The following is a 24019-nucleotide window of genomic DNA, read 5'->3' as shown; positions in this document are numbered from 1 at the left end:
CCACTTATTAACATCTGTATAAACCGGATTTTAGAGACCCAGTTAATCCCATCAAAAAAACTGGCAACCTTGTTTTAATGCCAGTGAAGGCGCCTATTGCCTAATTGGCCTCAGAGTGTGTCACCATCTTCTTCCGACCGGAAACATGACAGTGGAGGAGCTGGAAGGTTTTTTTAAATTGACTCTTGTGATGGCTGGAAATGAGATCCAGCTGGGTGCACAGATGAACTGAATTAACTTATTTTAAAAAAATTTTTATGATACATTTTTTTTTCCAATTGCTTCTGAGACCAACCAGGCAAACAACTAGAGATCCAGCCCTCAAATCTCCTCAAATCCACCCCCCAAAGATCCGAACATCTTTTAAAGGCCACATCATTTTTTCTGTCTCCCCGTTATGAACATATATGTGGCATATATATTTCTTTGAGGGAATAGTGAGTGAAAACGAAGATGTTTGTCTTTCTAAAGATAAAGTGAGGCTTGTCTGAAGGATAATGCAAGAAGCTGAAAAAAAGACACGGCAGGGGAGGTAACATTGAGGTCCTCTTAGGGATGGATGTTCATTAGGCTCAAAATATTATGTAGACTTAAATTACTTATCACACAAACCGCAGGAAGCATCCTTACATCCGTGGCTCTCTGAAAAATATGAACAAGCCATCCCTCGGTCAGAAATTTTCACGTGGGCATGTTGAGAGAAGTGGATTTGTCCGGGTCCAGACTAAAAGAGAGCAAAGAACTTGCTGCAAATTTCCTCTGAAAAGGAGGCTGGAATTGTAAGCATCATTAAAAACCCCTTGGATTCAGGGGGCCTGGGGGGGAAATGAGTTTTAGCTTTTTCCTAGGCAAACATAGCTCCGATGCATATATGAAGGTACGCACGTCTATGTAATATGACAGATACGTACGGTGCTAAGGGAACAGAGCTAGTCCTGAGATTAAAAAAGAGTTCTCTTTATGATTATATATTCTTGTAATCATTTCAGTCTATTAAATCAGGTGCAGAATACTAGGAAGAGAGAGTAAGAATGTGTAGGGGGAATTATGGAAGGGAGAGTGAGAAGGTGTTACGGGGAATCACGGGAAGAGAGAATAAGACAACATTGGTGCCGGGGGAATTACGGAAAGGTAGCCAAACAGAACAGGAGAGCCAGGGGGGAGAATGTGAACCTAAAAGTCAATATTAGTTAGAGCTGCTGTGATCTCCCTCAAATCTGAGATGTAGTAGGTCCAGTGACTGCTGAGAGGAGAACGAATGTTAGCTTTGTCCAAGAATGCGCAGGCTACTATGCTACTCTGCCCACCACACTTCACGCCTCTTCGCCCACTTTGTAATGTCTCCATGAGAGGAAGAGAAACCCCGTTTAGGGCTGCACCACCCTAGAAACTTATTTCTCCAGGGGAAGTGACTGAACACAGTTATGTCCAACTGACCTGGGTTGTCGTCACTGGATGCCGTGCTTCTAGTGACGGAGCTAGACCACCTTGTAACGGCAGGCGGAGGTCAGGCAAGTTCCCTGATTCATTCAATCATATTTATTGAGCGCTTACTGTGTGCAGAGCACTGGACTAAGCGCTTGGGAAGTAAAAGTCGGCAACATATAGAGACAGTCCCTACCCAACAATGGGCTTGCAGTCTAGAAGGGGGAGACAGGCAACAAAATGAAACGCATAGACAGGTGTCAAAATCATCAGAACAAATAGAACTAAAGCTATATGCATATCATTAACAAAATAAATAGTAAATATGTACAAGTAAAATAAATAGAGTAACAAATCTGTACAGATTGTCAGGTCTGAGGGAGGAGTTTTTGGAGTAGAGATGTCTACTCATTCCCTGCAGTTCCCAGTCCTCAGTGGAAGCACAGATTATTCTGTGAGTCTCTGATGGAGTGACTGGAAGTTTGGATCTGGGGGGACAATTATTCTATTTTTGGGCTCCATCTCACCATCCCACGGGCTTCTGTCGGGGGGATCAATGAAGGGTCCCGTTTCAGGTTAGGTTGCCGGGAACGCCTCAGTGGTGGTATTGCGTCCAACAGTTATTGCCATCGTTGAGGAGGAGGAGGAGAAAGAGTCTTCTTTAGCAGAGGCAACTTCGGCTCCTGAACGGCCTGGCCAAGGATAGAGAGTTTCTAAAGGGATGGGTTTCCGTCTAGTAGGGCCAACTTGGGTGTGGGTGGGACACAGGAAGCCATCCTTTGCCACCCCCATCAGGTTCAGGATGGGTTTGGAGTGGAGAGGAAGGGGCCAAAGTCATCATCATCATCATCAATCGTATTTATTGAGCGCTTACTATGTGCAGAGCACTGTACTAAGCGCTTGGGAAGTACAAATTGGCAACCTGAGCCACCTTAGGGCAAGTGGCCTAAAGTCCTGAGGTGGCCATCATCACCACCACCCTGATTCAGGTGCCCCCTTCTGCAGGGATCTCATCCGCTAACTCTTCTCTCCCAAGCGCTTAGCACAGTCCTCTGCCCACAGTAGTTCAAAAACTTGTTTTGCTTTGTCGTCTGTCTCCCCCTTCTAGACTGTGAGACCGCTGTTGGGTAAGGACCGTCTCTATCTGTTGCCGACTTGTACCTCCCAAGCGCTTAGTACAGTGCTCTGCACACGGTAGGTGCTCAGTAAATACGATTGAATGAATGAGTGAGTGAAAAAAAATACTACTGACTGAGGGACAGTAGAGTCGCTATGTCCTTCGGGTTAGTCAAGACCGGGGAAAGGCGCTCAATAAGTCCCTGTCCATGGACTGCTGAGGACAATCTCTGCCCCCTCAAGGGTGAAAACTGAAATAGAGAAGCAGTGCGGCTTAGTGGAAAGAGTGTGGGCTTGGGAGTCAGAGGTCGTGGGTTCTAATCCCAGCTTCGCCACTTATCAGCTGGGTGACTTTGGGCCAGTCACTTCACTTCTCTGGGCCTCAGTTCCCTCATCTGTCAAATGGGGATGAAGACTGGGAGCCCCACGTGGGACAACCTCTTGTATCAACCCCGGCGCTTAGGACAGAGGTCATGGGTTCGAATCCCAGCTCCGCCACATGTCTGCTGTGTGACCTGGGTTAAGTCACTTAACTTCTCTGAGCCTCAGTTACCTCATCTGCAAAATGGGGATTAAGACTGTGAGCCCCCCGTGGGACAACCTGATCACCTTGTAACTTCCCCAGTGCTTAGAACAGTGCTTTGTACATAGTAAGCACTTAATAAATGCCATTATTATTATTATTTAACAATAACCATAAAAAGAATCGTATTTGTTAGGCATTTACTACATACTTAACTTTTTTGTGCCTCAGTTCCCTCACCTGTAAAACGGGGATGAAGACTGTGAGCCCCCCGGGGGCCAACCTGATCACCTTGTATCCTTCCCAGCGCTTAGAACAGTGCTTGGCACAGAGTAACTTGGACTTCCCAAGTTACTAACTTGGACTTCCCAAGCGCTTAGTACAGTGCTCTGCACACATGATCATCATCAATCGTATTTATTGAGCGCTTACTATGTGCAGAGCACTGTACTAAGCGCTTGGGAAGTACAAGTTGGCAACACAGAGAGACAGTCCCTACCCAACAGTGGGCTCACAGTCTAAAAGGGGGAGACAGAGAACAAAACCAAACATACTAACAAAGTAAAATAGAATAGATATGTACAAATAAAATAAATAGAGTAAAAAAAAATGTACAAACATATATACAGGTGCTGTGGGGAAGGGAAGGAGGTAAGATAGCGCTCAATAAATACGATTGATTGATTGATTGATAGTAAGCGCTTCATAAATGTCGTCATCGTCGTCATGACGAGGGCCTCGGGCCCGAGCCCCAGTATTTGGCCGGAACCCCGTGTCCGGGGGCGGTCGGGGCGCGGACGCAATAAGGCGACGGACCGAGGGGGGCGCAAAGGCGGCTCCTCGGGCGCCTCAGGGCAAGATGGCCGCCGACCGGAAGCCCGTCGGGGAGGGATTAGGGCGGGGGACGCGCGACTTCCGGTCGGCGGCCATGTTGTCCCGCGTGGGGGCGTCTCGCGGCCTGCGCCTCGTCGTCGTCGTCGTCGCCGCCGCCGGGCGCTCGGCCCCTCAGGGCCTCCTCAGGTACCGCTTCGTCTCCCTCCTCATCACGCCATTGCTCCTCTGACCCGAAATGCCCTCCCCATAGCCGCCATCTCTTCCTCCCTTCAAAGCCAAACTGACTTGTCCATATCCCATTTATTTCATTTTGTTAACACGTTTGGTTTTGTTCTCTGTCTCCCCCTTTTAGACTGTGAGCCCAGTGTGGGGGTAGGGATTGTCTCTCTATGTTGCCAAGCGCTTAGTACAGTGCTCTGCACACAGTAAGCGCTCAATAAATACGATTGATGATGATGATGATGATGACAGCTCACCTCCTCCAGGAGGCCTTCCCACACTCAGCCCCCTCCTTCCCCTCCCCACAGCGCCTGGATAGACGTTGGTACAGATTTATTACTCTATTTGTACATATTTACGTATTCCATTTCTTTTAGTACAGTGCTCTGCACATAGTAAGCGCTCAATAAATACGATTGATTTGTTTTGTTCTCTGTCTCCCCCTTTTAGACTGTGAGCCCGCTGTGGGGTAGGGATTGTCTCTCTATGTTGCTAAGCGCTTAGTACAGTGCTCTGCACACAGTAAGCGCTCAATAAATACGATTGATGATGATGATGATGACAGCTCACCTCCTCCAGGAGGCCTTCCCACACTCAGCCCCCTCCTTCCCCTCCCCACAGCGCCTGGATAGACGTTGGTACAGATTTATTACTCTATTTGTACATATTTACATATTCCATTTCTTTTAGTATAGTGTTCTGCACATAGTAAGCGCTCAATAAATACGATTGATTGATTTTATTTTGTCAATATGCTTTGTTTTGTTCCCTGTCTCCCCCTTCTAGACTGGGAGCCCGCTTTGGGTAGGGACCGTCTCTACATGTTGCCAGCTTGTACTTCGTACAGTGCTCTGCATACAGTAAACACTCAATAAATACGATTGAATGAATTAATGTTGCCAACTTGGACTTCCCAAGCGCTTAGTACAGTGCTCTGCACACAATAAGCGCCCAACAAATACGATTGAATGAATGAATGAATGTTGCCAACTTGTACTTCCCAAGCGCTTAGTACAGTGTTCTGCACACAGTAAGCGCTCAATAAATACGATTGAATGAAGGAATATTGCCAACTTGTACTTCCCAAGCGCCTAGTACAGTGCTCTGCACACAGTAATCGCTCAATACATACAATTGAATGAACACTGAGAGCTCACCTCCTCCAGGAGGCCTTCCCACACTCAGCCCCCTCCTGCCTCTCCCCACCCCCCCACCCTCCCTCCTTCCCCTCCCCACAGCGCCTGTATAGACGTCGGTACAGATTTATTACTCTATTTGTACATATTTACATATTCCATTTCTTTTATTTTGTCAATATGTTTTGTTCCCTGTCTCCCCCTTCTAGACTGGGAGCCCGCTTTGGGTAGGGACCGTCTCTACATGTTGCCAGCTTGTACTTCTTACAGTGCTCTGCATACAGTAAACACTCAATAAATACGATTGAATGAATTAATGTTGCCAACTTGGACTTCCCAAGCGCTTAGTACAGTGCTCTGCACACAATAAGCGCCCAACAAATACGATTGAATGAATGAATGAATGTTGCCAACTTGTACTTCCCAAGCGCTTAGTACAGTGTTCTGCACACAGTAAGCGCTCAATAAATACGATTGAATGAAGGAATATTGCCAACTTGTACTTCCCAAGCGCCTAGTACAGTGCTCTGCACACAGTAATCGCTCAATACATACAATTGAATGAACACTGAGAGCTCACCTCCTCCAGGAGGCCTTCCCACACTCAGCCCCCTCCTTCCCTCCTTCCCCTCCCCACAGCGCCTGTATAGACGTTGGTACAGATTTATTACTCTGTACATATTTACATATTCCATTTATTTTATCTTGTCAATATGCTTTGTTTTGTTGTCCGTCTCCCCCTTCTAGACTGGGAGCCCGCTTTGGGTAGGGACCGTCTCTACATGTTGCCAACTTGGACTTCGTACAGTGCTCTGCATACAGTAAGCGCTCAATAAATACGATTGAATGAATGAATGTTGCCAACTTGGACTTCCCAAGCGTTTAGTATAGTGCTCTGCACACAATAAGCGCTCAATAAATACGATTGGATGAATGAATGATTGTTGCCAACTTGTACTTCCCAAGCGCTTAGTACAGTGCTCTGCACACAGTAAGCGGTCAATAAATACGAATGAATGAATGAATGCCAACTTGTATTTCCCAAGCGCCTGGTACAGTGCCCTGCACACAGTAAGCGCTCAATGAATACGAATGAATGAAAACTGAGCGCTCACCTCCTCCAGGAGGCCTTCCCACATTCAGCCCCATCCTTCCTGTCCCGTCCCCACCCTACCTCCTTCCCCTCCCCACAGCGCCTGTATAGATGTTGGTACAAATTTATTACTCTATTTATTTTACCTGTACATATTTACATATTCTATTTATTTTACTTTGTTAATATGTGTTGTTTTGTCGTCCATCTCCCCCTTCTAGACTGTGAGCCCGCTGTTGGGTAGGGACCGTCTCTAGATGTTGCCAACTTGGACTTCCCAAACGCTTAGTACAGCTCTCTGCACACAGTAAGCGCTCAATAAATACGATTGAATGAATACTGAGAGCTCACCTCCTCCGGGAGGCCTTCCCACACTCAGCCCCCTCCTGCCTCTCCCCACCCCCCCCACCCTACCTCCTTCCCCTCCCCACAGCGCCTGTATGGATGTTGGTGCAGATTTATTACTCTATTTTACCTGTACATATTTACATATTCTATTTATTTTATTTTGTTAATATGTGTTGTTTTGTCGTCTGTCTCCCCCTTCTAGACAGTGAACCCGCTGTTGGGTAGGGACCGTCTCTAGATGTTGCCAACTTGGACTCCCCAAGCGCCTAGTACAGTGCTGTGCACACAGTAAGCACTCAATAAATACGATTGAATGAATACTGAGAGCTCACCTCCTCCAGGAGGCCTTCCCACATTCAGCCCCATCCTTCCTGTCCCTCCCCACAGCGCCTGTATAGAAGTTGGTACGGATTTATTACTCTATTTATTTTACCTGTTAACTTTTTGTGAGCAGGGACACGTTCAGTAACTCTTGTATTCTCCCAAGCACTTAGTACAGGGGTCCGCACACAGTAAGTCCTCAATGAATACGACCGAGTGATTGAATCCAAATTTCACTTTTCTCTTCAGCCAAGACCACATATATGCATGTGGTATGTGTGCGCGTATGTGTGTAAATAGAATGATAGCGTAATTTGAAAGTTCAGGCATTGTGCCCCAAATCTCCCACTGGTAATATTGGTAGTAGTTGTGAATTTTGTTAAGCGCTTACTATGTGTCCATCCCTCTGCTATGTAGATACAATCAGATCAGGTACCACCCCTGTCTAAGGGGTAGTCGTAGCCTGCAACCTGAAGGGGAGGGAAAATGGGTACATAATCCCTATTTATAGATGAGGAAACTGAGGCAGAGAAATATCATCATCATCAATCGTATTTATTGAGCGCTTACTGTGTGCAGAGCACTGTACTAAGCGCTTGGGAAGTACAAATTGGCAACATATAGAGACAGTCCCTACCCAACAGTGGGCTCACAGTCTAAAAGGGGGAGACAAAACCAAACATACTAACAAAATAAAATAAATAGAATAGATATGTACAAGTAAAATAAATAAATAGAGTAATAAATATGTACGAGCGTATATACATATATACAGGTGCTGTGGGGAAGGGAAGGAGGTAAGATGGGGGGATGGAGAGGAAATACAAAGTGACTTGCTCAAGGTCACACAGCAGGTAAAGGGCAGAGTTATGACTAGAACCGTGATCTCCTGCCTAGTCTTGTATTCTCTGCCCACCCTAGTCCCGTGCTCTTTCCACTAGACCACGCAGCTTCCCATTAAGATTTTCCGTCCTATTCAAACAACCACAAAGTGCCCACGGTTGGTTCTTTGCATCACTAAAACGCCGTAATACGTTCTTTTCGCTGACAGAGGAGTTGCATCCCTGCAAGACCTCATGTCAAGGAAAGCTCAAGCTGTGGTCCTCCGCCACTGCGACACCACACGCTCACACGGATGCACAAGCCGCCTCTTCCAACCTCGCGGCCCGTGGTATCCGGACAGACTCGGGCCGCGAGATAAGCGTACCCTACTTCTATAGCGGTAGTCCGGCCATCCCAAGCGGGTAGTAGAAACACGAGCTATGGCAGAATGAATATCCATGCTAAAAGTGGGAGATTTTCCTATAGAAAACCAAGAATAGTTTTTCCTGTTGAGGTAAATGATTCAGGGGCAAAACTGGCCATATTCTCTCCGCGGTTCCCCCCCCACCTGATACTTTTTGTCTATCCTGGAAGTGTGAACATAGCCAAGAATTGGGGTGGATGGGCATGTTGGCTCCAAGCCTTTTGCCAGGATTGATTTTGAAGACTACACCAGCTGATGGGACTGTTGGAGAGGATTGTGGTGGGATTCATCCCTGAACCAGCCCAGTTAAAATCCGAAAGGAGCAAGCCAGGAGCCCAGGTTTTACATAAAAACATCAGCAGTGATGGCAAATCAGTCCATCAGTCAGTGTTATTTAGTTGCAGTGGTTCACACTTAACTGCGTGCTTAGGCACTGTGGTTAGGAAAGGCTTGTGAGCTTTCATACGGTATATACCCACACTTTCTTTTTCCCTCCCTTAACGTAATATGTCAGTCAGAAAATGAAATCAGTCCATCAATAATAATAATGATGGCATTTATTAAGCGTTTACTATGTGCAAAGCACTTCTAAGCGCTAAATATTTAGTTGCAGTAGTCAGCGCTTATATGCTAAGCACAGTGGACAGGAAAGGCTTGTGAGCCATCATGTAAAGCACACATGCTCTTTTTCTTTTTTCTCCTCAACATACTATCCCTAGGTCAGAAAATGAAATTCAAAGGTACTTTGGCACACACAGCGTGTTCTACAGCAAGAAGGATGAACCGTCCACTCTTCCGGGCAACGGTACGGAAAAAGCTTCCGAGAGCCAAGAAAATTTGAAGAAGGTCTCAAAGGAGAATCCAAAGGAGAAATTGATAAATATTATAAAAGGCATGAAAGTTGAATTAGGTTCGAAGGTGGTATCCCAGAGAGAAAAAAATCAGCTGACCAGTGCACAAAGCAGGAAACTGATTCAAAATGTGGAGCGTGCCAGTAGCATGTACAAAAAAGCCAGAGAAGGTGCCACACTTAAGAGGTAAATTCAATCGACTAAACAGTTTTTTTGTATGTTCTGAAACCTTGGTAGTTTTTCCTTTGAAATGAGTTCCGCTACTCTCTACAGTAAGATTTCAATGAAGAAAACCTATCTTTCTGTCATGTGGACTCTGTTAGATGCTTTGCCTTAAGGGGCCTGAATCTCTGCTCCTATAGCCACAGTATCCTATTGCTCTTTTTGTAGTTATTCTTTTTCATTATTTTTATCATTGCATTTTATGTGTTTTTTGTGGGGTTTTTGCTTCACCTTTGCCTTAGGAATCTGTTGCCTATCCCCGCCATCCCCATAATTGTAGAATGTGAGCCCTCTGGGGCCAGAGTCCATATCTAGTTCTTCCCTGGGTATTTTTTTTTAACCAGTGCCAAGTACAATGTTTTGCACGCAGTAAATGCTTAATGCATACTGTTACTACTACTTCGACATCAGTGACTTGGTCTTGAAATGAAAAGAATAAATGAGAGATGATGAATGGTTTGGTATTCACTCCTTTGTGTTCCCCTTTGCAGGGACCTCCCACTAAGTCCAGATTTAGTGGTTGCTGCAACTGCAGTTGCTGATTCCCTTCCTTTCGACAAGCAGACGACAAAATCAGAGTTACTCAGGCAACTGAGGAAGCACGAGCAAGAGTCTAAAGAACAGGCGAGACAAGGGGAAAGCAGCTCGATAAGGTCAGTGGTTTGATCTTAGACTGGGTTATGCTCAAGTGTCTCAGTGTCCAAATAGATTTGCAAGTTTGGATTTCTGTCTTAAAACATTTTCTTGTTTAAGAACTTCCTGGTGTATAATGCTCTCAATTAATGCCAGTGCTAGATAATACTAGTCTCTGAATTCACAGGAGTCAGTCGATACTGTTTGAGTCCCTACTGTGTGCAGATGATGATTAGGATATTTGTTAAACACTTGCTATGTGTCAGGCACTGTTCTAAAGGCTGGGGTAGATACAAGGTAATTAGGTCGGACACAGTCAACTCTCCCCTTTGGGGCTCACAGATCAAGTACAGAGCACTGTACTAAGCCCTAGGGAGAGTACAGCGTACAGTGGAGGGAAATGATCATAGCCCTCAAGGAACTTGCAGTTTAGCAGGAATGTTGAATTTCAATCAGTATGTTACAGTCATGCCTTATTAGTACAGATTAAGGAAAAATGGTATTTTGGAATTAAGTGAGGGAATATCAGCTTGGAGTGTGTCCAGTATGTCCCTCTGTGGCCCGAAGGCCATTGCAGGCCCAGTAGGGGACTGGGCTGACTGGTGGATGTTCCAGAATGCTCTTTGGACAGGATTTTGCTGGTGGTCGAGAGCAGTGAGGGCAAGACCGAGGTTGTGGGGGACTTAGAGTGGCCAAAACTAAGGGGCCACCCCAAGCTAGACGTTCCCTCTCCGCCCCTTCCTGAGCTGGGCACAATTATATGCCTCTCCGGGCCTCCCAACCCCTTCCCCAACATTGCCATGGTGCTTTTTATCCCCAAGCAGAGAAGAGACACAGGGACAGCGAGAGAGCGATTCCTATCGTGATAGCCATGGACACTGCCCTCCTTCAAGTCCCCCCGGGTGGTGGTGGGCTGGCGGGGGGCTACCCATTTTGCCCTCACTCCAAAAGCCACCCCAGTTGGCTTCCTCACCTTTTTCCTGGGTGGCGGTGATGATTTGGGTGTCCTCAGCAGCTCAGCTTTTGAGGGAACGCTCTTCGGATTTAAAAAGTGGAGGCTGCCCAATAAATGAACAGACCCATTTTAGTAGAACATCTCGTTTTGTAAAACAAGACATGAAGTTTCTTTTTAAAACAGTATTTAAGCACTTACACTGTTCCAGGTACTCCACCACGCACTGGGGGAGATCGATCAAGCTAGGTGGTATTTATTGAGCACTTAGTATGTGCAGAGCACTGTATTAAGAGCTTGGGAGTACGGGACAATACAGGCTAAGTAGGTTGAACCCAGTCCATGGCCCCCGTGGGGCTCACAGCTGTAATCCCCGTTTTGCAGATGAAGTAGTGGAGCACGGAGATGTTAAGTGACTTGCCCAAGGTCACAGAGCAGACAGCTTATATTTGAACAAGACCTGTGAATTTGATTGTGCAAAGCAGTTACTTTTTCTTTTGCAATAAGGCAGCTCTCCTATGGATGTCACTGTGGTCGTTTTTTCCACCTTGGTTTGTTGTGTTCAGAAGCAGATCCCACGTTAACATGAAGAAGGAAAGGAATGATTTTTTTTTTTCTTGCCGCAGAACAATATTTTGTAGGGTACAAGCAAAACAACATCACAAGATAACCTGTGGATAAGAAAGATAAGAGTGGAGTAGTAGTAAAAGTGCCTTTTAAATATCGAAAATCCTCCCTAAACTCAGTGGTGCCGTGGTTTGGAATGCCAAGGCAACGGCTGTCTGGAAATGTTTACACTTGTTAAGACATCACAAGACAAGAAGTTATTCATCAGCTGGGTATTAAACAAAAATTGACGCTGGCCCCATGAATGTTGTGTTTTGAAACAGAACTACTGTAAAAAAAATATTGTTTAAGGGGTTCAAACCCAGTGGAGAAATCAGCAATTAATATGTCTTTGGTACAACTTCACAGTCTATTGTGTTTAAAAGCATAGTACAGCGTGGCCGAGTGGAAAGAGCACGAGACTATGAGTCAGAAGACCTAGGTTTGAGTCCCAGTTCTGCCACCGGCCTACTTGTTTGACCTTGGTCTCTCGGGCTTCAGTTTCCACATCTGGAAAATGGGGAGGAGATAGATTTTTGAGCCCCGGGAGGGACAGGCTCTGTGTCTGTCAGGTCTCATAACCCCACATTTTCCTCAGGGCTTAATCCATCAGAAATGCTTTTTCACACCTTAGTGACTTTTTTGACACGCTGTTTGCAATTTTGTGGAAGCGCTAAACTTGGATTGTTTGTACGAGGAGCCAGATAGTCTCGGAGAAAGAAGGGTCAACTGCATGGAGTTGAAATGCCTGAAGACACTCTCACTGACTGGACATTAGGTGATTCGGAGGCCAGGATTTAGGGGACTGAAGCTAGTAACCTCTGCGAGTGTGGCAACCGGGTCCTGGCATTCTGAGTTTGAGTCCATCATCTCATGTTTTGGAGAGTAGAATGACTGTTTCGGTTGTTTTTACAAAAGTCTAAATTCTCTTTCTTTTTGATGTCATTGTAAAAACGTGGTTCCGGGGATGGGGTTGGATTCCTTTTTTTCTTTTTGCTGTTTACAAATGTCGTTTCAGCCCAATTAGGTCAATTTCACTGATTTAATTAAGTCACTTCATTAGAAAATGTTTCCTAACATTGCAAATGGAATCAGATCACAAGATCTTTTATATGACTTAAACTTAATAGGAAAAAAAAACAACAAACAAAAACATCTGTTTCCCTTGAAGAAACTTACCTCTCAAGTAAAATTTAAGTTCAAGGCCTTTCTTCTATTTCTTAATTTAATGAAATATAATTCTGAGTGCCCCCACCCCACGATCCTGCCTCTCCCGCCTCTGTTCCCTTCTTTTTTGAAACAAATGTGAACCTTCCAGGTCTGTAAAACTGTTCTGGACCCTTGTCATGGTAGCACAATGTCCCAAATGTCCGTTATTTAAAAAAAAAGTCACAATGTTAAATTAACCGAGTGAAACCTGCCCAACATTGTGAATCGTTTTAATTTTCAGTGACTTGGGTTGGGTTGAATCTTGGTTTTATTTACCTCAGGCTAGGCCCAGCCTAGGTTGTAATCCTTAATAGATGCTTATTCAGTAAAAACAAAACAAAACAAAAAAAACCCTGTACCTTGGGCTTCAAGGACAAGGTTTTCCCTTCATTGTAAGAGAGGTTGAATCATAGAAGGGTTCTGCTCTGATTCAGCAGAGGTAAGTGAGACTTGGAGGCGGAGAGGGAAAAACTTGGTTTCCATGTTGATTTCAGCTATAATGCAGTGTTCAGGGTCCAGCACATCTTGTGTTATGGGAAAAATCACGTCTTGGTAACCAGTGGTTCAGGGAATGAAGGGGTTAGAGGGTTGATGATTCTGAGCTATCACTATGGTCATTAGGAGGGAGCCAGGTCTTGTTATTAATTGTAAGGACAAGTCCAGGATGAAGGAAGGTGATGGATGCATTTCTCAGGGCCAGGGGCAAAGCGGAAGGAATGAGGACAGGAATGGACCAGGAATGAGGACAGTGGAAGAGGAAATCCAGTAGGGACTTCTGCCTGGAGAAGCAGAATGACCTAGTGGATAAAGCACAGGCCTGGAAGTCAGAAGGACCTGGGTTCTAATCCCACCTCCATTGCTGTCTGCAGTGTGACCTAGGGCAAGTCACAACACTTCCCTGTGCCTCAGTTGCCTTATCTGTAAAATAGAGATTAGACTTCGAGCCTCATGTAGGACATGGACTATGTCCAACCTGATTAACTAGTATTTTCCCCCAGCACTTCATATAGTGCCTGGCACATAGTAAGCACTTAACAATACCATAAAAAAAGGAGGGGGGAAATAATTTTTTCTGGACTGAATGGTTTTTCAAGTTCCATGATGGTAGTCATTGCAGCTGAAAGCTTATTCATTCCTTCAGTCGTATTCCCGATCTTGTCTTATGCTGTCGAGACGTCGCCGACCCATAGCGATGCCATGGACACATCACTCCCAGAACGCCCCATCTTCATCTGCAATCGTTCTGGTAGTGGATCCGTGGAGTTTTCTTGGTATAAATACAGAAGGGGTTTACCATTGCCTTCTTCTGCGCAGTAAACTTGAGTCTTGGCCCTCGACTCCCTCCTGTGTCGCTGCTGCCCAGCACAGAGGAGTTTTGACTTGTAGCGGATTGCCTTCCGCTCCCTAGCCACTGCCCAAGCTAGAAATGGAATGGATATGCCTCTGCTGGACTCCCCCGCTCATAGTCAAGACTGGCAGTGTACTGGAAACTCTCCAGTTGTGACCCTGAGTCGGTTATTCCTGATCTGGAGTGTTAATATTATCGGGTGTGAGGTTTCTCTTCACTGAGGTTGTAAACACTTTGTAAGCAAGGGTCATCCCTCTTTCCTTTGCATTTTTCCCTTGTGCCTAGAAGCTTTTCTTCTCGTCACCCTGGGGTGATCAGCAAATTCCCATTGATGGTGGTGGTGAGGAGCAGGCAGAGGACAGAGCAGGGTGATAGGTAGGTCAGGGGGCTGCCAGAACAAAGGGCTGCTGAGGGGACAGTGATGTTCTAGACCCCACGGGGAAATTATTGAGCCACGTGGGGCATTGAGGGAGAGCAGGTTGGGAAACCTTTGCCCTGAGGGCCCGCGGCGAAAATCGGAAATCCACCTGCCAGGACACAAAGGGGTAAGTACAGTGGAGGGCACGGATAAGAGGGCACTAGCTTTCTCTACTGTCATCAGCGAACAGTGGTAGTGCAGAAACCCCAGGAGAAAACTGGTGGGTGGGAAGAAAAGGAAGAACCATGTGCCCAAATTTCTCCTTTCCTCATCCACCCAATGGTGCAGTTTCCGAGGTGGGGTGGGGTGTGACCATGTGGAAAACATCTTACCGTTATTCAGATCCTTATGTATTGACAGGATGTACCGTATGTACCTTATGTACCTCCTTCCCTTCCCCACAGCACCTGTTTATATGTATATCTGTTTGTACATATTTGTTACTCTATTTATTTATTTTACTTGTACATATCTATTCTATTTATTTTATTTTGTTAGTATGTTTGGTTTTGTTCTCTGTCTCCCCCTTTTAGACTGTGAGCCCACTGTTGGGTAGGGACTGTCTCTATATGTTGCCAACTTGTACTTCCCAAGCGCCTAGTACAGTGCTCTGCACACAGCAAATGCTCAATAAATACGATTGATGATGATGATGATGACAGCCAGGTTCCAGAGACCGCGCTAAATTTCATGATAGCTGCAGGTTCCAATTTGAATAATTCATCTGAAGACCATCTTTAGAGATAAAAAGCAGACTTGGTAGTCCAGGTCTTCACTTGTGAGTAAACTTGTTGCTTGGTTTTCATGAGTGGATTTTTCCTTACTCATGTAAGCTGTCTTTGTTGTTTGACTTCCAGTAATATAATTGCCGACATGAAGATTTCCAAACCTTCTAGCTCCCGAAATTATATGAGGCCAGATCATCAAATTCAGTTTGACGAAGGTCATGGGTATTTGCTTCAAAAGGAGATGGCAGCTACCCGTGGGCAAAGGTAACTCAATTTTTGTTTCTGTATTTTGCTGTTTCTCCTCCCCGTTTAGCTGTATTGCGTTTCACTGGGCTTCACCATCAGGCCATAGGTTTCTGACCCGAGGGACTGTGAACTTCATCCCAGCTGCGTCTTCTGGGAAACTTTGCATTATTCAGCCACCTGTTCACACTGTTTCCATGGTTGATACTTTGTTGGTGTCCCTGATTTTGAATTGGCTTCATTCTCCCCAGCTGTTGAGAGAAAGCTACTGCAGCTTTTGGCAACTCAATTTAATGGCATATTTAAAGGAACTTAATCTTGTCTTCAACGTTTTTGTTGTTGTGCAGACAAGACAAGAATTAACACCCCTCAGGAATGTTGAGTGGAATCAGTCTGAATTAAGCGATCCAGTGTAATTGCATCAGTACAGTGTGGTGTAGCGAGTTCATTTGTAACAGTGGAAGGGTTCAGAAATATGTAGGATGAGGGAAGGTGAAGGATGGAAGAGGAAAGACCTCTGGCAACAATGAATATGGGATATAACGAGCCACAGAGCCGATGGAAAAGTACATTATGCCAGGAAGAACGGCTCTGTGATTAAAAGCCACGGATTAAAAATTATAGTATTCACATTTTTCTCATTTAATTTGTATCCCATGTAAAGAGATTTGGATCGAAAGGGAGAGAATTAGAAGCTGTTTAAAAATTAACTTCCTTATCCCCAGACTAGTTTTTAATCTGTAGAAATGACTTTTAACTCCAGGAAGCCTTCTCATTCACAAATAAAGACTTGAGCCAGTGGAATATAAAGCAGTGATCAAGAGGAATTAACCACAAAAGTGCAAGGAAGTTCCATTTATTGGTTAACATATTGGTCATTGTTCATTTGCAGAGGTACTTGAATGGTAATAATTAAACAGTGCAAAATAGATGAAATCTTAAATTTCTTGAAAGATTGTTTGCTTTATAAGATGGGATATTTTAATTTAGCTATTGTCTTTCTAATCCAGTAGGCAACATTTAGTGCAATTGAATCAAGGCAAGAAATGGTTTTCCAGATGTTAATGATACAGCTGCTGAATTAGGGGGGCTTGATAGCTTTCTGCTCCATTGCCCTTCCTAAATACTTAAATTGAAATAAATCAAATGAAGACTAATGGCAAATCATGCTAATCTTTTTGCTTAGAAGTGTTGAGAATCGAATTGCAGAGCCTGTTGATTCTGAAACAAAAACTCAGCTTCGACTGCCACTGTGGGTTTTTTGTTTTTAACCTAATGAATTAGTCCATGTTCTTTTGGGTCATCAGAATTGTATTTCAAGTCCTCACTCTTGGACCCTTTTTGAGGACACTGTCTAGAAAGCAGCTTGAAGTAGCAGCATTGTGAAAGGACTCTCATATTTCTATTTCCTCTTGGTTTTAGGAAGGGATTATATAAAGGGAAGAGCCTGAATATTTTCCCCACTCCTGAGGAAACTCCCAAAGAAGAATCTGAAGCAGGTGAGTTACCTCACGATCATTTCCATGCCGAGTGGCTCATGTAGAAAATCTCAGGTGTTTTTGTTGCTTAGGGACAGGTGCCCATCCTTCTCAGTGCCCCAGAACTTGGATGCCAGCCTAGGTTGTTTGCAGTTGGCTGATCTCAGTCCAGTTCTGCTGCGAAGTTATTTATCGAACTCAGGGGTAGGTAAGAGAGGGAGTACAAATTATCAGATCAATAGTATTTACTGAGCACCTCTTGTCAGCCGAGCACTGTTCTAATAAGAAGAAGAATGATGACATTTGTTAAGCACTTAATATGCGCCGAGAACTGTACTAAGCACTGGGGTAGATACAGGATAATTAGGTTGGACGCGTCCCTGTTTCACATGTGGCTCACAGTCTGAGGAGGAGGAGGAGGAGGATGGGCCTTGAATCCCCATTTTCCAGTTGGGGAAATGGAGGCACAGAGAAATCCAGTGACTTCAGTGAAGTTAACTTGGACTTTGGGATGCTTAGAGGAACAGGGTGATGTCTTGCCCTCCTCACGTCATTCCTTAAATTTGACTGCCCAGTCCTGAGGTCTGTTTATAGCGGTGCCTCACCTGGCCCTGCTGCAGCTTCAGAAAAGAGAAGCCCCAAACCAGGAAAACTGCAAGCCCAGTCTGCAAGGTCGATTTCAAAGTTGTGAAAGACGGCCTGGCTCAGGAGTCTGTTTTCATACTTACCAACTTTGCGATGGATTGAGGAATCCTAGAACAATAAACCCAGGAAGTCAGGCTGTAGCCTCTTCAGACAGGAAATCTAATTTTATCTCAAAACAGGGCATGGTAGGTTTGAGAGCTGATTTTTAAAGCATTTTATTCATTGAATTTTTAACAACTGCATTCTTGGCTATGAAAGCCTCAGGGTGTAGTCATCTAAAAAAATGGAAGGAAAATGTTTTTAAACTGTCGTACTTCGAAGGACAGCAATATGATTGTAGATTAACCGATGAAGGGGCATTTGTCTTCTCCACGTCCTTCCCAACATTTGCTCTGTCAGTTGCAAACACAATTTCCCCTCTAGACTGTGAGCTCCTTGTGGGCAGAGAACATGTCTGACAACTATTGATTTGTACTCTCCCAAGCATTTTGGTACAGCGATCTGCACGCAGTAAGCACTCAGTAAATAGCACTGATTGATCGATTGCCCTGGCTGGGCGTCCGGAAGGAGAAGGTACGGTCACCCTCACCTCAGCAATGGCTCCCGTACAACCTTTCACACAGGAACAAGAGAAGAGGAAAAGAGCAAGAATGAGTAACAGCTGCTACTCTCACTAAGCCTTTCTCCCCACATAAGGAGATTTAAAGGTGGCAGGAGCATCAGTTGACTTTGAACGTGGTGTAGTGGATAGTTCACGGGCTTGGGTGGCAGAAGGTTATGGGCTCCACCACTTGTCTGCAGTGAGACCTTAGGCAAGTCACTTCACTTCTCTGTGCCTGGAACTGGGAAAATTAAGCAATCTAATTGTTTCCATTGAGTCTAAAAATTTAGCATTAAACCAAACCGGATAACATTTTTTTGGTAGAAGTCTTAATGGTTGGTGGTTAGGCTGACGTTTAAGTGTTTGTTTTCAATACAGTGGCATCCCCCACTCTTTGGGACTTGGAATTTGCCAAGCAGTTAGCAACGGTAGATGAACAGCTTCCCCGGAATGGTTTTGAGGAGATGATCCAGTGGACAAAAGAGGGAAAATTATGGGAATTTCCCATTAACAACGAAGCAGGTAAGTGACCGTTTGACAATCAACATAGCCATCGTACATTCTAGAAGAAGATACGTGCGGTGGTAAAATTCACCTTTGGAGGCTTGAAAAAGCCAGTGTGGGACCCACAATCCCAGCTGCAGTTTTCACACATAGAAAGGCTGTTGTGTCTTCAACAGTTGTCAGTAGAGTCCAGATTACATCTGGTTAAGTTTCCAATTCAGTTCAGTTTAGGTCTCTGGTATGTAAACGAAGGCCAAAAGGGTTTTGAATAGGCAGCTTTTTTTATTACACATCCACCCAAAATGGATCCGATGAGGTTTCAGATAAAAGTAGTCAAATTCCACCTAATAGTTGAGGTTTACTAACCAAAATGGAAAATGAATTAATTGGCTAGACTGCTTCACGAAGTCATACAGTAGGAAGGTCGTCGTGTAACACATACCGAGTGGGGAAAGTTCTCCGGCCCCTGAAAATTGTGTGATGTGACTCAGAGAAGCAGCATGGCGTAGTGGATTGAGCACGGGCCTGGGAATCAGAAGGTCATGGGTTCTAATCCCAGTTCCTCCGTATAGCTGCTTTGTGACCTTGGACAAGTCACTTCACTTCTGTGCCTCAGAGACCTCATCTGTATAATAAGACTGTGAGCCCCACCTGGGACAGGGGCTTTGTCCAACCTGATTTGCTTGTGTCCACCCCAGCGCTTAGCACAGTGCACAGTTGTTATTACTATTTTTATTACCCAGGCCACGTGCAGAACGTAGCAATTTGAGCTCACTGGTTCTCCGTAGGGCTCGGCAACGTGAAAATCTTCAGACGGACAGTGACCTCACGATTTCGTCCTGTTAACGAGTCGTAAAGCCCCTTGCCGGCTGCCAGAACCTCCCCATTCTAATCCTCCGGACAGCCGTTGTAGCAAAATCCAGTTTGCCTGGAACTAGGAGGAACCTGACCTGTCTCGCTGGTATGGAGTCCCTTAGACAAAAGGGAGAGCCGTGCAGGCCCCCACTCTGCCATTGTGATGGCTTTCTTGTGAGAGACTATGACAGGGCATTCAATTTCACGCATGGGACCCTAAAGCAGTGTGTGTCTGGGGGAAATGAAGGGAGGTCAAATTTTCGATGGAACATCTTTGAGAGGCATCCGAAACTTAAAAGGCTCAGTGTTCCAACTTGACCATTTCATACGTATTTTAAAACTAGAGTGGAAAGGAAATGGAAGGCTGGAAGTGTCCCAGGCAATTTGTATTCCTAGAAAAACTTCAGGACTCAGCTTTTGACTCATTGTTGTGCTGTAATGTAAGTTTGCCCCAAAACTGACTTGAGCTTGATAGAGTCTGTAAAAGACGTTGAAGAATTGAACAACCTAAAATCCAGGCTCAATTTTGCTAACTTTGTATTTGCGTAAGAGCACGTGTGAGTGTGGGCACATATCCTACTCAGAAAAAAGTCCTGTTTTCCCTAGGACTTGAGAACTAACTTAGGGTTACTCCCACCATGACATTTTCTCCTGCCTGCGTTTTCTTCATCCCAGGAACAAAACAAGGCACATAAACAGTCGCATAAAATTCTTCTGGGTGGCCTCCCCTTAAGTAGCTGGATGAAGGCTCCTGTTTCCTCCCAAATAGGCAGTGAGACAGCCAGTTGTATTTATTGAGCTCTCACTGTATGCACAGCAGTATCCTGAGCTCTTGGGAGAGTGCGATATAAGAATAAATAGACACATTCCCTGCCCACAACAAACTTACAGTTTAGTGGGGGAGACAGACATTAATATTATTCTGGAAATGAGTTCCCTTTCACGCATTCTGGTAATCTAGAATCCGCTTGGTTCCCACCTAGTCCAGTTATGTGGGATTTGTGTTTCAGAGTACATGTTTTTACATACTTAATGCCAGCAAAAAAGGCTAGTTAAAAAAAACCCTAGTAAAAATAGAGAATTGTGGCAGTCGAATGGGGTCTGGCATTATGGTGGACTTGGTTCAGAGTAGCTGCCTGTTCTTTTTCATTTCTATTACCGAATAACATTGGAACTCTGAAACGTTAACAATAACACTGATGATTTCCTGGTTCAAGTAGCCACCAAATACGGTGGTGTGGAGGTGAATTAGGGGCACGTCGCCCTGACAACCGCAGAACTCCCACATTCACCAAACAATCGTGTGTTTCCAAGCTTAGCAGAAATTTATCTTAAAGTTGATACAGTCGGTTAGAATGTTTAGTCTCTGAGAAGGTGGGCGGGAGACAACTGTTTTTGTCAGGCAAGAAAGATAAGTGTGCCCGGGCATCCATATACAGTTTGTATTATTGATACTGCAGGCTAGGAAAAGGAGGTGTCTCATTTCCAGCTCCTTCAAGCATTTGAATGACTGAGGGAAAAACAGGAAAGAAACCATGGAGATTTTGAATGGGATCTTCCCTTCCCAGCAACCCATACACATTTCAGACCTTACGGAATCTGAATTGTGACCCGAAGACTTCCCACTGTTAGGTATTTTTCCTTTATCTCCTCTGCTCCTTAAGTTTGATTTTTAAGGTTGTCAGTGTCACGCTGTCCTGAGTTGTCATCAGCAACTTCCATAAAAGTGTACACACAGATTCCTTGGAAGAAAAAAAAAATCCCATCATTTGATCACTTAAAACCGCCTCTGAATCTGTAGCGATAGAAATTTGATGTTTATAGTGGAGTGGCAGAACAGATGTCGGCCCCATAGATTAGAATGAAAATGGGATTGTAGCTCCCGCCTCCCCACTACCGTGCGTATTCATTAGCGGGAAGATTCTCTTTATTCTTTGCAGACTGTGAAAGTAGCAAGCTTGATGAAGTTACTCCCTCTGGTGAAACTAAGTCAGCGTCTCTGGCTTGGGGTTGTTTAGTTGTTTTTGCGGAACCGGCGGCTCTGGCTTCAGCCCATGTAGGTGTTTTGCAGGGTCTGGCATGCCACCAAGCTCTGCCAGGACACCTCAGCCTTGTGTACTTCATTCTGGCTCCCTCCCTCACAGGCTCTGGCAGAGCCACTCGGGTGGGATTCACTGGGCTGGGAAGGGTCTAGGTTTTGCAGTCAATCAGTATTTAATGAGCACCTGCTGTGTGCAGAGCATTGTACTAGGTGCTTGGGAATATACGATGGAATCGGTAGAGCTGATCTGTACCGTCGAGGAGCTTACAATGTAGTGGGACAACAGACACGGAAATACTTTTCAGATAGGAGGGGAACCTAGAGTATAAAGGTACGTGCACAAGTGCTGTGGGGGTTGAGACTTCAGGGACCTCGGCTCAGAAGTGTTGAATTGCAAGTTGGGGGATACAAAGTGGAGGGATTAAAAATCATTTGGGGAAGGCCTGGTGGAGGAGGTGTGATTTCAGAAGGACCGTGGAGATGGGGAGAGCAGTGTTGTGCCGGATGTGAATGAGGAAGGATTTCCCGGCAGGAGAGAAGGCTCCAGCAAGAGGTCAGCAGTGAGAGAGGTCAAAAGTGAGGAACGGTAAGCAGGTTAGCTTAAGAGGAACAAAGAGTAGTGAGATGAGTTGTAACGGGAGGAGAACGTGGATAGGTAATTGAGTGCCTTAAAGCCAGTGCTCAGTAGCTTCTGCTTGACTCAGAGAGGAATGGGCAACCGTTGGAGGTTACTGAAGCGTGGGGAGATGTGTGCAGAACAGTGATTTAGAAAAACGATCTGGGCTGCAGAGTGACGCTTGGAGTGGAGAAGGGAAATGATTGCAGGAAGATCAGTGAGGAGGCTGATGCAATGCACGAGCCGGGATGTGACAAGTGCCTGGACCCAAGAGATGGCCGATTAGAAGAAGAGACGGCTTCTGGAAATGTTACGGAGGAAGAACTGACAGGATTTGGTGACAGTCTGGATTTGGGGGTTGAAAGAGGGTATACAGTCAAAGATATTGAGAGGCAGGGAGGACAGTGGTGTCGTCAACTGTGAAGGGAAATGTAGGTTGTGGGAAGGGCTTTGTGAGGACAAGTGAGAAATTCAGGTTTGGTTTTCCGGAGCTTGAGGTGCAGTTGAGGTGTCCAGGAGGCAGGAGGAAGTACCCGATTGCAAAGGAGCTGAGAGGTCGGGTTTAGCGAGGTAGATTTGGAAATCACCTGCATTGAGGTGGCAATTGCAGCCGTGGGAGCGGATGAGCTCCTCAAGGAAGCGAGTTTAGATAGAGAAGAGAAAGGGACCGAGGATGATCCTCTAGGTATCAGGAGGAGGAGGAGGAGTATTTCTGGTGTGGGTTTGATTTTATTTTCAAATCATAATAATCTCTTTGGATCGCCTTCTAGGTTTTGATGACGACGGTGCTGATTTTCACGAGCATATATTTCTGGATAAATACCTGGAGGATTTCCCAAAGCAAGGACCGATTCGCCACTTCATGGAACTAGTGACCTGTGGGCTGTCTAAAAACCCCTATTTGAGTGTTAAGCAAAAGGCCGAGCACATTGAGTGGTTTCGGAACTATTTCCATGAAAAAACAGATATCCTTAAGGAAAATGACATTCAGTTCAATTGAGAAACATGGGAGGCACTCTTAACCCTGATGGTAGAGATGGGAATTCTTGAAGCCAAACCTTTTTTCTGTGTTTTTTTCCGCCGTAGGCGCAATTTGTGGTGAATAACTGTGGAACCAGATTTGCCTGACAGATGTTAAATTGTATAAAAGATCTAATGTGAGAGCTGAAAAATATCCTTGCATATACCAGAGGAAAAAGTCCTAGTAAATTACTGATTGCTTAAACCGCCCGATCGTCCTTCTTCCTCACGTATATATGAAAAACAAGGTGACATGGTGGCTTAGCCTACTTATAAAAAGGCAATTGGATTTAGGAGACAGGTGCTATATAGCTAGAGAGGATCGTGGCCTAGGAATTGGCTGATCTTTTTGGAATATTTTCTGAAAGCAGTTGCTCTCACAGGAGACGATCTCTAGCTTGGTTCCTGGTGAATGTTTACCGGCTGGCAATGGATTGATGTTTTGTTCTCTGTCTCCCCCTTCTAGACTGTGAGTCCACTGTTGGGTAGGGACCGTCTCTGTATGTTGCCAACTTGTACTTCCCAAGCGCTTAGTGCTCTGCACACAGTAAGTGCTCAATAAATATGATTGATTGATGTCCACATATACTGGTCCTCCCAATGTCAGCAATGGGAAACGTTGGGTGGCCCTTCCGCTGAGGTTTGGGAGGGCTAGGTAGAATGGCGACTCTTCTCCAAAGGCCCACCGACCCACTGGCCTGTCCTTCACCCTCGACCCCTCATCCTCTCCATCTTTCTTCTCTGCCCCACCCAAGTCACAGGTGGCCAGGCTTACCACCTCCATACCT

At 45.2% G+C, this 24019-nt stretch overlaps 1 protein-coding gene across 1 annotated transcript; it reads left to right on the top strand.

Moving 5' to 3' along the window:
* Positions 1-145: 145 nt before the first annotated feature.
* MRPS31 (mitochondrial ribosomal protein S31) lies at positions 146-23436 on the top strand. The gene is made up of 8 exons (XM_038761639.1): positions 146-215; positions 3820-4084; positions 8981-9298; positions 9826-9987; positions 15358-15492; positions 16894-16970; positions 18574-18717; positions 22982-23436. The coding sequence occupies exons 1-8, from the start codon at positions 146-148 to the stop codon at positions 23209-23211; spliced, it is 1401 nt and encodes a 466-aa protein (XP_038617567.1). The 3' UTR covers positions 23212-23436.
* The last annotated feature ends 583 nt before the right edge of the window (positions 23437-24019 follow it).

The sequence above is a fragment of the Tachyglossus aculeatus genome, chromosome 20, assembly GCF_015852505.1.
Source record: "Tachyglossus aculeatus isolate mTacAcu1 chromosome 20, mTacAcu1.pri, whole genome shotgun sequence".
In the NCBI taxonomy this organism is placed as follows: Eukaryota; Metazoa; Chordata; class Mammalia; order Monotremata; family Tachyglossidae; genus Tachyglossus; species Tachyglossus aculeatus.
Note: the sequence above shows the minus strand (reverse complement) of the source record. Positions and strands in the feature narration are given on the sequence as shown.

Coding starts and splice junctions, on each gene's coding strand:
- MRPS31 (XM_038761639.1), top strand. CDS start 146: ATGACAGTGGAGGAGCTGGAAGGTTTTTTTAAATTGACTCTTGTGATG. Junction 4,085..8,980: donor GCCCCTCAGGGCCTCCTCAG/GTACCGCTTCGT, acceptor TACTATCCCTAG/GTCAGAAAATGAAATTCAAA. Junction 15,493..16,893: donor GCAGCTACCCGTGGGCAAAG/GTAACTCAATTT, acceptor TCTTGGTTTTAG/GAAGGGATTATATAAAGGGA.